At 42.6% G+C, this 12160-nt stretch overlaps 1 protein-coding gene across 4 annotated transcripts; it reads right to left on the bottom strand.

Moving 5' to 3' along the window:
• Window positions 1-214: 214 nt before the first annotated feature.
• On the bottom strand, window positions 215-10344 carry stx12 (syntaxin 12). 4 transcript variants are annotated; one of them, XR_010803753.1, is made up of 11 exons: window positions 10210-10344; window positions 8987-9136; window positions 8207-8276; window positions 8010-8109; window positions 4057-4194; window positions 3905-3948; window positions 3709-3811; window positions 3260-3332; window positions 1973-2055; window positions 1588-1748; window positions 215-664 (listed from the first exon to the last, which is right to left on the bottom strand). XR_010803753.1 is itself a non-coding variant. In XM_066675829.1 (10 exons), exons 2-10 carry the CDS (start codon window positions 9060-9062, stop codon window positions 569-571), a joined length of 783 nt encoding a protein of 260 aa, XP_066531926.1. In that variant the 5' UTR covers window positions 9063-9136; window positions 10210-10343; the 3' UTR covers window positions 217-568. The 4 variants fall into 4 exon arrangements, 3 of the variants coding, with proteins under 3 accessions (XP_066531926.1, XP_066531928.1, XP_066531927.1); XM_066675829.1 differs by lacking the exon at window positions 1588-1748 and having other exon boundaries at window positions 217-664; window positions 10210-10343; XM_066675831.1 differs by lacking the exons at window positions 1588-1748; window positions 10210-10344 and adding an exon at window positions 10181-10205 and having other exon boundaries at window positions 217-664.
• Between the last annotated feature and the right edge of the window lie 1816 nt (window positions 10345-12160).

Here is a 12160-nt window from a genome sequence, read left to right as displayed (position 1 = left end):
GCTAATGGCTGTGGATACCATTTGCTGAATGTTTCTTAGAACAAAACTCCATTTTCATGCAAACTAACATTTCATTTTTATGTTTCTCCATTTCAGTCACCAAACATGTTTAAGGATTTTAACCTTTGAAATATTGTAAAAATACTAAATTTTCAGAAAAAAATAAAGGTATTTATTTCTGTAATTATGAATACAAGTAAACAATCATTCTACTTCTTAAAAATGAAATGACAGAGTTTATTAATATACTTGTATATGCTCATGAATTAAACATCTGCATTTTTACAACATTTTAACAATTTAAATGTTGTTCCTCAGAGAAGTTAGTGTTAGCATCATAAACATGTAATAAAAAAAAATATAATAATTAATGAAATCTTACTGTTGTCTAAAAACCCCTTCAACAACATCCTTTTCCTGAGGAAGCGTGTGACAGAAGTTTCTATACGAATGTCACAAATCTTTTTTCTGTGTTCAAACATTTTAGGAAGAGAAGTCTTTACACCCTCAGGATGAAAGAGGAAATAAATTAAGCAAAGTGCCAAGAAAGCAGAGTTACAGGTTTTTCTCATTTGCTGCTCGCCTGCCAGATGATGAGCCCTAGAATCACCACAACAATCGATAGAACCATGGCCAGGACACAGATCTTCTTACGGGACCTTTGCTGCGGAATAAGATTTAACAAAATATTAATGAAAATAATATCAATTTTAACAATAATATCAATATCATCATCAATCTTTGTGTTTTTATGGGAAGCTTCTAAACACAAAAAAACCTCAACTATTTTTGAGTGGTGTACTGATAATGAAAGTTTTCAGGCCATTTCTGATTCGAATTTCTTTACTGACAAATGCATATAGACATCACATATTTCCTGTACTTAACATAAGCCACATTTAGGTTAAAACATATCAATGTTTTAGAAATTGACATTTTAAATCTTCAGTGAAGATTCTCTGACCTAAATTAATAGCAATAAAAAGAAAAAGTTAGAAAAACAAAGCACAGCCATTAATCAAAAATTTTTTTTAAACATTAACTAGACTGCAAATCCTGGAAGTACGTTCAATTGTGAATGTGAATATTATGTACTTTCCTCTCCAAAATAAATGAGAAGATGATCATGAAATAACTAATTCCACAACCTTCTGTATCTGATGATAATATAAAAGCACAACAATATTATACATATATTAGTCATATCAATGGATTAAATAATTATTGTAAATCACATGAAAATCTGGGTTAGAAGAAAGTGTTTCTACGTTCTTATAATATCTGAGTAGTTTTGACGATTTTTGAAATAGAATCATGAAATATGCTAAAAGTTTCAGCCGTGTGTATGAGAGAAAATGTGAGGAACAGAGAGAAAGAGTAGGAAGTTGTAAGAGTGTGACTGTTAATTCATTCATTATCTGTAACCGCTTATCCAATTCAGGGTCGCGGTGGGTCCAGAGCCTACTTGGAATCATTGGGCGCAAGGCAGGAATACACACTGGAGGGGGCGCCAGTCCTTCACAGGGCAACACAGACAGACAGACACACACACCCCTACGGACACTTTTGAGTCGCCAATCCACCTACCAACGCGTGTTTTGGGACTGTGGGAGGAAACCGGAGCCCCCGGAGGAAACCCACGCGGACACGGGGAGAACACACCAAACTCCTCACAGACAGTCACCTGGAGCGGGAATCGAACCCACAACCTCCAGGTCCCTGGAGCTGGGTGACTTCGACACTACCTGCTGCATAAATAAAATGTAAACATTTGTGACGCTAAATAAAAGTGCTACTAATGCCACAAGGCTGTTTAAAAATAAATAAATAGATAGGTACCATTTTTCTGATATAAACACTGACAAATATTCAATGAAATGAGTGTATGTTCATATATTTGGACCTTGACCTGAAATAAAATGTTCTTTGTGTTTTAGTGTGGTTTATTGCGTTTAATTATATAATGTACAACCTGGTAGTATGCAGCTCTCTGCAACTGTTCAGTTCCTCTCTCAACGTGAACCTCAGCTTTCTCCACATTTGCCTCAATGCTGTCTGTAATAAGCAAATTATGTTGTCAAAATATTTAAATGAGATCTGTTCATTCATTCATTGTCTGCAACCACTTTTCCAGTTCAGTTAGACCAGGTCTAATTGTTTTTAAAAAAGATATCAGAGGTGATTACTGTAGTGATGTACTGGGCTTTCCTACTTTCCTCCCAATCCCACTAAACTATCCTGATGATTACGGCATAGAGGTAGAGAGCAGTTTTATGAGTGCTGTTCAAATATTAGTGGTGTGTGAAATATTCTAAATGAAACAACCTTCTTAAATGCATTGAATTGCCCTGTCCAGTGTGTTCCTGCTCTCTGTTTCTCCCTGATTCCCTTGTTTGCTCTGTTTTTGTTTTGTTCCCTTCTCCTCCTTTGTCTCCGTCTTAGTCCTCAGTGTCTCCACCTGTGTCTGCTTTGTGGTCCTGCCCTCTCGTTTGTTATCCCAGGTGTTCCTAGTCTGTGCTCTATGTATTTATAGCCCCTTTGTTTCAGTTCTCCTTTTTCTGTGTAGATGTGCCTGTTGTCTTGCGCATTACCTCCAATTCTGTTGTTTTCTGTTACCATTCTAGATCAGTTCCACTGAGTTCTAGTTTGTGTTTTCTCTGTTTGTTGTGTATGGTTTTGGTTAATGAAGATTCGTTGGTGTATGTCTACCTCCTTGTCCTCACTCCCTCAATCGTGACATTAACTATAGACTATTTTTAAACTGAATTTATTTTTTAGAGAGAGAAACACAAAAACAAGGTAGGGTTAGGGTTCCGGGTACTGGTACCTGTCCAAATATGAACTCAACACTATGATTGGGCAATGAGACAGCGGGTTTCTCAGCAGAACTCCATTAGTGAAATCGTGTTCTGCAAGGATCCACAGGGTTAACTCTTACCCCTCTAACTCAGTTTTAAAAACAGAATTTCTTCTGAAAACCTGACACCTGTGTGGTGTTCCACAAACTGAGACTAGTTATTTCCCGTATAAAATAAAGCTAAACTTAACCCTACACAATAGTAGTAGAGGTTCAAAATCTTTTCATTTGACAACTGCTACTCTGGGCTTAAATTTGTGATTTGTTTTCTTTTCAAAAGCTGTTAAATAAATAAATGAAATGGACATATTTTGTTTCTGTTTAAATTTAGTTTTTGAGGCACTGCAATAGAAATTAAATACACTGCAGAGCAGCAGCTAATTGTATGGTATCTGAACTCACCAATCATATCTCCCTGGTCATGGATCATCACAGCAAGGTCCTTAAAGATTTGATTCACATCCAGAATGTCCGACTGTAGTTAACACAAAATGTACATCACCAGAAACAACACAAACTGAAAAAATGTAAACAAATGCAGCTTCTAATGAACACATTTCCATCACAGTAAACACTGTAAATCTGCAGCAAACTCACAGTAAAAGTGGTATATACACAGTAAAAATCAGTATAAGCACAGTTAAATCAGTGATCACCTGCTCATTAACTGAAAAAAAGTTGCTAGAATATTCAGAAATGTTTCAGAGTGTTAAACATAAAATTTACTATGGTGTTTTAACCTAAGGTTTAATTTCAGGTTTAAATGGATTTTAATCTCAGAGTTAATCTGAAGTTTACTCCAGGGTTTTCATCTGAGATTTAATCTGGAGTCTGTAAAGTGAGACTCTGACCTCAAGTTGACGAATATTAGTTTCTCTCTCTTTGATCAACTCCAGATCCTCTTCCGTAATCCCATCTTCTTCTGTCTGAGTCAGAGTCGGAGGAAACCCATCACTAAAAACACACACACACACACACACACACTGTGATGTTCCCTGCAGTCGAGTATTTACACATAAATATTTAAAATAGAAGGGTTTCTTTAACTCATCAAATGAGACAAGCTGCTCCTTGCGACCACCGTCTTCAACCTGCATTCAACAAATAAAATGTTTCATTTAAAATACAGAGAGGGTTCTCCTTTCTCACTAAACACTGTACATTTGTCCACAAACAGAACATCATTGCTGGTTCCTTACTGAGAATCTAGAACCAGCTCGTGCTCGAGCGACCGACTCTTTCTCTTTCTGAGCTGCTTGCCGCTGAACTGCCTGGAAATTATTCAGCGCCTCGGAAAAATCATTCATCAGACGATCTCTCTGTATCTTCTGCTGCCTCTGACAACAACAAACAACAACATTTACATCAACAAAAACAGCATCTCAATCTAATCACAGACAAAGATCCTGGGTACACCGAGGCGTTCCCAGGCCAGTCGAGACATATAGTCTCTCCAGCGTGTTCTTGGTCTGCCCCGGGGCCTCCTCCCCGTTGGACATGCCCAGAACACCTCTCCAGGAAGGTGTCCAGGAGGCATCCGAACCACCTCAACTGGCTCCTCTCGACGTGGAGGAGCAGCGGCTCCACTCCGAGTCTCTCCCGGATGTCCGAGCTCCTAACCCTATCTCTAAGGGAGAGTCCAGACATCCTGCGGAGAAAACTCATTTCAGCCGCTTGTACCCGCGATCTCGTTTTTTCGGTCACTACCCAAAGCTCGTGACCATAGGTGAGGGTTGGGACGTAGATTGAACGGTAAATCGAGAGCTTTGCTTTTCTGCTCAGCTCTCTCTTCATCACAACGGACCGGTACAGAGCCCGCATTACTGCTGATGCTGCACCGATCCGCCTGTCAATCTCACGCTCCATCTTTCCCTCACTCGTGAACAAGACCCCGAGGTATTTAAACTCCTCCACTTGAGGCAGGATCTCACTTCCAACCTGGAGAGAGCACTCCACCCTTTTCCAACTGAGTACCATGGACTCGGACTTGGAGGTGCTGATCCTCATCCCTACCGCTTCACACTCGGCTGCAAACTGGCCCAGCAAGAGCTGGAGGTCCCGGCCTGATGAAGCCAACAAGACCACATCATCTGCAAAAAGCAGACATGGGATCCTGAGACCACCAAACCGGACACCCTCCGCCACTTGGCTACGCCGAGAAATTCTGTCCATAAAAATTGTGAACAGAACCGGTGACAACGGGCAGCCCTGACGGAGTCCAACTCCGACTGGAAACCAGTCGGACTTACTGCCAGCCATACGAACCCGACTCCTGCTCTGTTTGTACAGGGACTGGATAGCTCGTAACAAAGAGCCCAGTACCCTGAGCACCCCCCATAGAATACCCCGAGGGACACAGTCGAATGCCTTCTCCAGATCCACAAAACACATGTAGACTGGTTGAGCAAACTCCCATGCACCCTCCAGGATCCTAGCGAGGGTAAAGAGCTGGTCCTGTGTTCCACGACCGGGGCGGAATCCGCATTGTTCCTCCTGGATCCGAGGTTCAACTATCAGTCGGACTCTCTTCTCCAGTACCCCCGCATAGACCTTACAAGGGAGGCTGAGGAGTGTGATCCCCCTATAGTTGGAACACACCCTCCGATTCCCCTTTTTAAAAAGGGGAACCACCACCCCAGTCTGCCAGTCCAGAGGCACTGCCCCCGATGTCCACGCGATGTTGCAAAGACGTGTCAACCAGGACAGCCCCACAACATCCAGAGCCTTGAGGAACCCGGGGTGTACCTCATCCACCCCCGGGGCCCTACCGCCAAGGAGTTTCCCTACCACCTTGGCCACTTCAGCCCCAGTGATAGACGAGCCCCCCCCGGGGTCCTCAAGCTCTGCTTCCTCTGCGGAAGACGTGCTGGTGGGATTGAGAAGATCCTCGAAGTATTCCTTCCACCATCTGGTGACGTCCCCAGTCGAGGTCAACAGCTCCCCACCCCCACCATATACAGTGTTGGTGGAAAACTGCTTTCCCCTCCTGAGTCGCCTGACGGTTTGCCAGAAACTTCTCGGGGCCGACCGAAAATCGTTTTCCATGTTCTCACCAAACTCCTCCCACACCCGAGTATTTGCCTCAGCGACTGCCGAGGCCGCGAGCCGCTTGGCTCCTCAGTACCCGTCGGCTGCCTCCAGAGTCCCCTGAGCCAACCAGGCTCGATAGGACTCTTTCTTCAGCTTGACAGCCCCCCTCATCCGGGGTGTCCACCACTGAGTGCGGGGATTGCCACCCCGACAGGCACCGACAACCTTGCAGCCACAGCTCCGTTCAGCCGCCTCAACAATGGAGGTCCGGAACATGGCCCACTCGGACTCAATGTCACCAGCCTCCCCCGGGATGCAGTCGAAGCTCTGCCGGATGTGGGAGTTGAAGATCTTTCTGACAGGTTCCTCTGCCAAACGTTCCCAGCAAACCCTCAGCACATGTTTGGGCCTGCCAGGTCTGTCCGGCATCCTCCCCCGCCATCTGATCCAACTCACCACAAGGTGGTGATCAGTTGACAGCTCAGCGCCTCTCTTCACCCGAGTGTCCAGAACATATGGCCGCAGGTCAGATGATACGACTATAAAGTCGATCATCGAAATGCGGCCTAGGGTGTCGTGGTGCCAGGTGTACTTGTGGACACCCTTGTGTTCGAACATGGGTGTTCGTAATGGACAAACTGTGACGAGCACAGAAATCCAATAACTGAACACCACTCGGGTTCAGATCAGCAGGACCGTTCCTCCCAATCACGCCCCTCCAGGTCTCACTGTCATTACCCACGTGAGCGTTGAAGTCCCCCAGCAGAACAATGGAGTCCCCAGAATGAGTGTTCTCCAGCACTCCCTCTAGGGTCCCCAAGAAGGCATGGTACTCTGAACTGCTGTTCGGTGCATAAGCACAAACAACAGTCAGAGCCCTTTCCCCAACCCGAAGGCGCAGGGAAATTACCCTCTCGTCCACTGGGGTAAACCCCAACATACATCCAGCCCCTCTCAAGGAGATTGGTTCCAGAGCCCGTACTGTGTGTCGAGGTGAGCCCAACAATATCTAGCCGGTACCTCTCAACCTCGCGCACCAGCTCAGGCTCTTTTCCCACCAGAGAGGTTACGTTCCATGTTCCAAAAGCCAGTTTCAGTAACCGAGGATCAGAACGCCAGGGCCCCCGACCCCGACCGCCACCCGATCCACAATGCACCAGACCCGGATTACTACCTCTCCCACAGGTGGTGGGCCCATGGGAGAGACAAAGATCCCATTAATTACAAAATGTACATCAACAATCTGTCACTCACACTACCTCTCACACAGATACACAAACTCACACAGACACACAAACTTACACAGACACACACACACTCACACAGACACACAAACACACTCACAAAATCTCACTCTCACACATACAAACACACACAAACTCATTCACACACACACGAACACACATTCACTCTCACACACACAAACTCTCACTCAAAGACAAACTCTCACTCAAAGACAAACTCTCACACACACACACAAACTCTCTCACACACTCACAAACCCTCACTCTCACAAACACACAAGCTCTCACACACACACACAAACTCTCACTCAAAGACAAACTCTCCCACACACAAACTCTCACTTACACACAAACACACACATTCTTACTCACAGACACACAAATTCTCACACACTCTCACTCACAGACACACAAATTCTCACACACACACAAACTTACTCACTGTCTCTTACAAACACACACACACAAAAATTCTCATACTCACACAAACTCACAGGCGCACACACACACCCACTCAAGGACAGACATAAAAACTTTCACAGACACACAAACTTACACACACACTCACTCACAGATACTCTCACACACACACACAGGCACACAAACTCTCAAAAACACACTCACTCACTCAAAGACACGCACACACAAACTCACTAAAAGATACACAAACTCTCACACACAGACACACACACACTCACGAACTCTCACACACACACACAAGCTCTCTCTCTCACACACACACACACACTCTCACTAAAAGACACAAATACACACCCACTCTCACTCACAGATACTCTCACAGGCACACAAACTCTCAAACACACACACACACACAAAGATACACAAACACAAATTCTCTCACACACACAGACACACACCTGTTCAGACGGAGAGAGCAGCAGAGGCAGAGTCCCCAAGTCTTTCAGGTGTTTATTGGTTTCTTTGGCGAGTTGATTGGTGAAGTGCTGCATCTGTTGCCTGAGAAAAAACTCATTAATTAATTTATAAAACTTAAATGAACTTGTTAATAGGGAACTCTTAAGAAAGAGAATTATTTTGAAAAGAATTAACGCACAGTTTGTCCTGTAATTCGCTGGTGTCATGCTTGGTCCCAAGATGACTCACCAAACTTTTGATCTGGACAGCTAAAGCAGAGTGAGACAAAACCAAGCATCACAGAGACGATGAGACTCCAGAAACACACATTTTTACTGACATCACACTGATCAGATAACCTCCAGTTTAAAACAGGTCTCATTCTGAAAAATCATTCAAATCAAAGACAAACCTTATTCTACATGAACACGTAACATTTCTGTTTTACATGAGTTCATCAAAAGGCTGTTCCAAGTTTTATTCGCTTTTAATACAATCATCCAGTCTGTTCTGTCTGAGTCACATTTAACCCCATGATGTAGAGCTGACTTTACTGAGTAATGTTTTCAACTATGTTTTAAATCTGTTAAACTATGTTTTCAATTAGCTCTAAATATAGTGAGACGAGTAAAAGCATTAAAAGTGCCCTGTGGGACACCACACTTTGCTGTTCAGAATGCACTGATTTACACTGGCACACAGTCTCGAAAATAAAACCTTAAAATAGAACATTTTTCTTTTCTTAAATTTGAGGAAAGAAGTAAACCACAGCTCTCTTCAGTCAGCACTGGCTCTCTGACCGTTACAAAGCGACTGAATTAATTCAGGGTTATCATTAGTTATTTATTAAACAAATGTTTAGGAAAAAAGCAGTTCTGGGAACAGGACTATATTTGTAGAGCTCAGAATGAGAAGGGAATATATTTAAATGCCTGGATTTTTAGCACTAAATCTATGGGCTGAGGCGAGTGAAACTCACTATTCCGAGTGATTTTCTGGATGTTGGAACTGCAGGTTTGAATCAGTCCGCTGAAATCTGATCTTCCGTATGACATTCTCTTTCCTTCAGCTTTGGACAAACAACTGAAGAGAAACTAAGGGAGGACTGGAGCAGGAAGAGTGCTGGAGTCTGGAAAAACAAAAGTTTATTTAAAAAAAACCCTTTAACAATATTAAACTGACAGAACCGTACACTGCTGTTGGTCTCAGTTTAACAAGACACAGAGAAACTGATTAGAAATCTAATGTTTGATATGATTATATCATATCAAACCGTCATTAAATCTTCCTGCTCCTGCTCACCTTTATTCAGTTTACATTCTCCTGAGAAATATGATTTTTCTCATCAGTAGCTTATCTGAGTAGATAGGGTTAAAAAACTCTCTCAGGGTCTCAAACCTGTTATGTTCATATTTCTGTACTCAGCACTTTCTGATACACTGCCTTTATCTAATCAGAGAATCTCACCTACTGTTTATTTAAGCAGCTGTTTGTATAAAAAAGCACACCACAGCAGCACAGTTCCACAAGGAAGCGCAAGAACACTGGCCGCAGGTTTGAGACCCTGAGAGAGTTTTTGTCTTATCATTTCTTTAATAAGGAGATTGAAGCCTCAATCTCCTTATTAAAGAAATGATAAGACAATTACAGTGATGAGAAAGAAGGCTCAAACACACAATAACAGTAAACTGAGACTGCGTGATGCACAGGGGATAACAGATTTATCAGGTAGAAGACAAGAAAACATAAAAAAATAATAATAATAGTAATAATAATAAAATCTTGGGTCTGACTCTGAGCATGCGCAGAGCGGCAAAGAAGGACACCAGAACACCGGTTCACAGACGGATTTACAGAAACACAACACTTTAAACAGAAACAGTTCTAACATTTAATTCTTCAATAAAACCTTTAGTAACGCCCGTTTATCCGATATAAAACCCTTCTGTTTATTTTAACTCGAAAAGGGCACATCTCCCTTCCCACTGTAATACGGGTCGCAGTTAAAATATGAAGGTTTTTTGAGTTAAATGAACGCTGTTTTGGCCGAGGCTCGTTCAACTGTAAAGTAAATAACCTGGACCTCAGCTGCAGACTAAACCTGAGGAGCTTATTTTAAAACAGTTCTTTCCGTTTTTCGTTCCCCTCCCAAGAGTCGCAGTTTAAACCTTACTATTAATTAAACACTCAAATGTTTCTCACTTGTTGCGAGTCTTTCTGCTACGGAAGCACATCCGGTCAACTTTGGCTTTTTCCGGTAAGAGGTGAAATTTGCGAGATGCCGTCAGAGCTGCATCAGCACCGGACGGGATTGTAAATAATTTTATTAATGTTATCATTATTATTTTTATAAATTCGTTTGTAACGGATGTTGTTTCTTTTATAAGCGCTGTGTTTATACTGTAATTCAAACAGTTGAAACAGTCAAATATCTAATCCGTGGAAGCGCCAATGGCGTTGCGTCTAGGAGGCGACTGACAGACCAATCACAGCCCTGATTCGTGAGACGTCGTCTCCTTTGTAATTGGCCAGCGCCAGGGCTGCGTTCTAAAAGCACCCTACTCCCTACATAGTGCACTTCACAATTAAACTCCATATGTTGCAGCTGACGTCACAGTGGGGACCTGTCATTACTAGAGGTGGGCGATACCGGGAGTTTTGGTATCGATCCGAAACCAAGTAAATAAAGGGCCAGTATCGCCGATAATGATACAGATACCAATACTGCTAGTATCTAAATAACTTCCTAATGGAAGCTTAATACTGCAATAAAGTTAGCTTGAGGTTAGCTATTCAGAATTCCGTTGGCTATAACTCTGTAATGTCCACCTGCATATATTAGTGTGTATTTGATTTAACTATGCTTCACAATTTAGGTATAGCAAAAGAGTATTTCAGGTTTTTTTTTGCCGTAAATATTGGCGAGGCAATGCATGTAGCCTTAATAACATACAGGGGAATGAAAGGAGGGTGAACTGAACCCACCTGGTCTGTGAAATCTTTCTGTAATTCTTTTTCTTTTTCTGATAAACTCAACAGAGCTTTCCAGAGTTTGTGTGTGTGTGTGTGTGTGTGTGTAAGACTCAGGAGGGTTGCTCAGGTGGGTTGATTTAAACCTGCCTTCCTTTACATGAACAGTTTTTGAACTGCAGTATTAACTTCCTTTAGAAAGTTATTTACTGGTCTCTGGCCTGTATGTCCTTCCCACTTGGCGGTCTAGCCACCCAATCAGAAATTACCATTGTCATTTGACGTATCTGATTGGCTGAAACTGAGGCACATTGTAATGGCTGTAAATGTGGAGCGAGCGCGCGGGTCAGAGATAGTGATGGGAATTTCGGCTCTTTTTGGGGAGCCGGCTCTTTTGGCTCGGCTCTTCATAAAGAGACGGCTCTTTCGGCTCCTAAATGGCTCTTTGTTTTACCACTTATTTCCACTGGTACAGAACAATATTACCTACATTTTACATGACTATATGGACAAAATATCATTGTTCAATATTAAAAATAATAAATAGTGTTGCAATGGCCAATTGTTTTTATGGCTGTCTTGTAATAACTCACTGATTGCACTCACACATTCATTTGTATAAATAACTGGATTTTTATTTAAACACCTTAATAAAAAATCACTTGTAAACTCTGAAATATAGCCAATGGAACCCAAAAGGTAGGTATTACAAAATAGCTTATTACGTATTACTTAAACTCTGCAAAGTGCAAAACAGCAGAATTCAACGGTAGTGATTAAAACAACCACAACTGTCAACAAACATTTAATTGATTTAACATTTTCTTCAACTATTTTTGGAAGGCAGATTGGCATTCAGGAAAACCAAGTGTCTCAGCTTGGAGGGTTGGAGCTTGCTTGTTGATCTCTGATTGGTTGAATGACGAGCCTTAGAAAAAATGGCTCGGTCTTAGACGGGAATCGGCTCTCATCGTTCACTTACAAGAGCTCTTTGAAACGGTTCGTTCGCGACCGACACATCACTAGTCAGAGACATCGCGCAGGACAGGTGAGCAAGATGTGTAGGTTGTAGTGTGCGTTCACGAAACCTTCTTGCTCGCTTAAAATATCCGCGCGGCAATATCCCCGCGCGCGCAGAAACCTTCTTGCTAGCTCGAAATATCTGCGCGGCAATATCCCTGCT

This window comes from Hoplias malabaricus, chromosome 6 (assembly GCF_029633855.1).
Source record: "Hoplias malabaricus isolate fHopMal1 chromosome 6, fHopMal1.hap1, whole genome shotgun sequence".
NCBI lineage: Eukaryota > Metazoa > Chordata > Actinopteri > Characiformes > Erythrinidae > Hoplias > Hoplias malabaricus.
Note: the sequence above shows the minus strand (reverse complement) of the source record. Positions and strands in the feature narration are given on the sequence as shown.

Bases quoted from the DNA above. Each gene is read 5' to 3' on its own strand.
- stx12 (XM_066675829.1), bottom strand. From the start codon at position 9,062: ATGTCATACGGAAGATCAGATTTCAGCGGACTGATTCAAACCTGCAGT. The intron at 8,277-8,986 runs GTGAGTTTCACT...ACTCTGCTTTAG, and splicing joins CCAGAAAATCACTCGGAATA to CTGTCCAGATCAAAAGTTTG. The intron at 4,195-8,009 runs GTGTGTGTCTGT...TGTTGTTGTCAG, and splicing joins TGCTCTCTCCGTCTGAACAG to AGGCAGCAGAAGATACAGAG.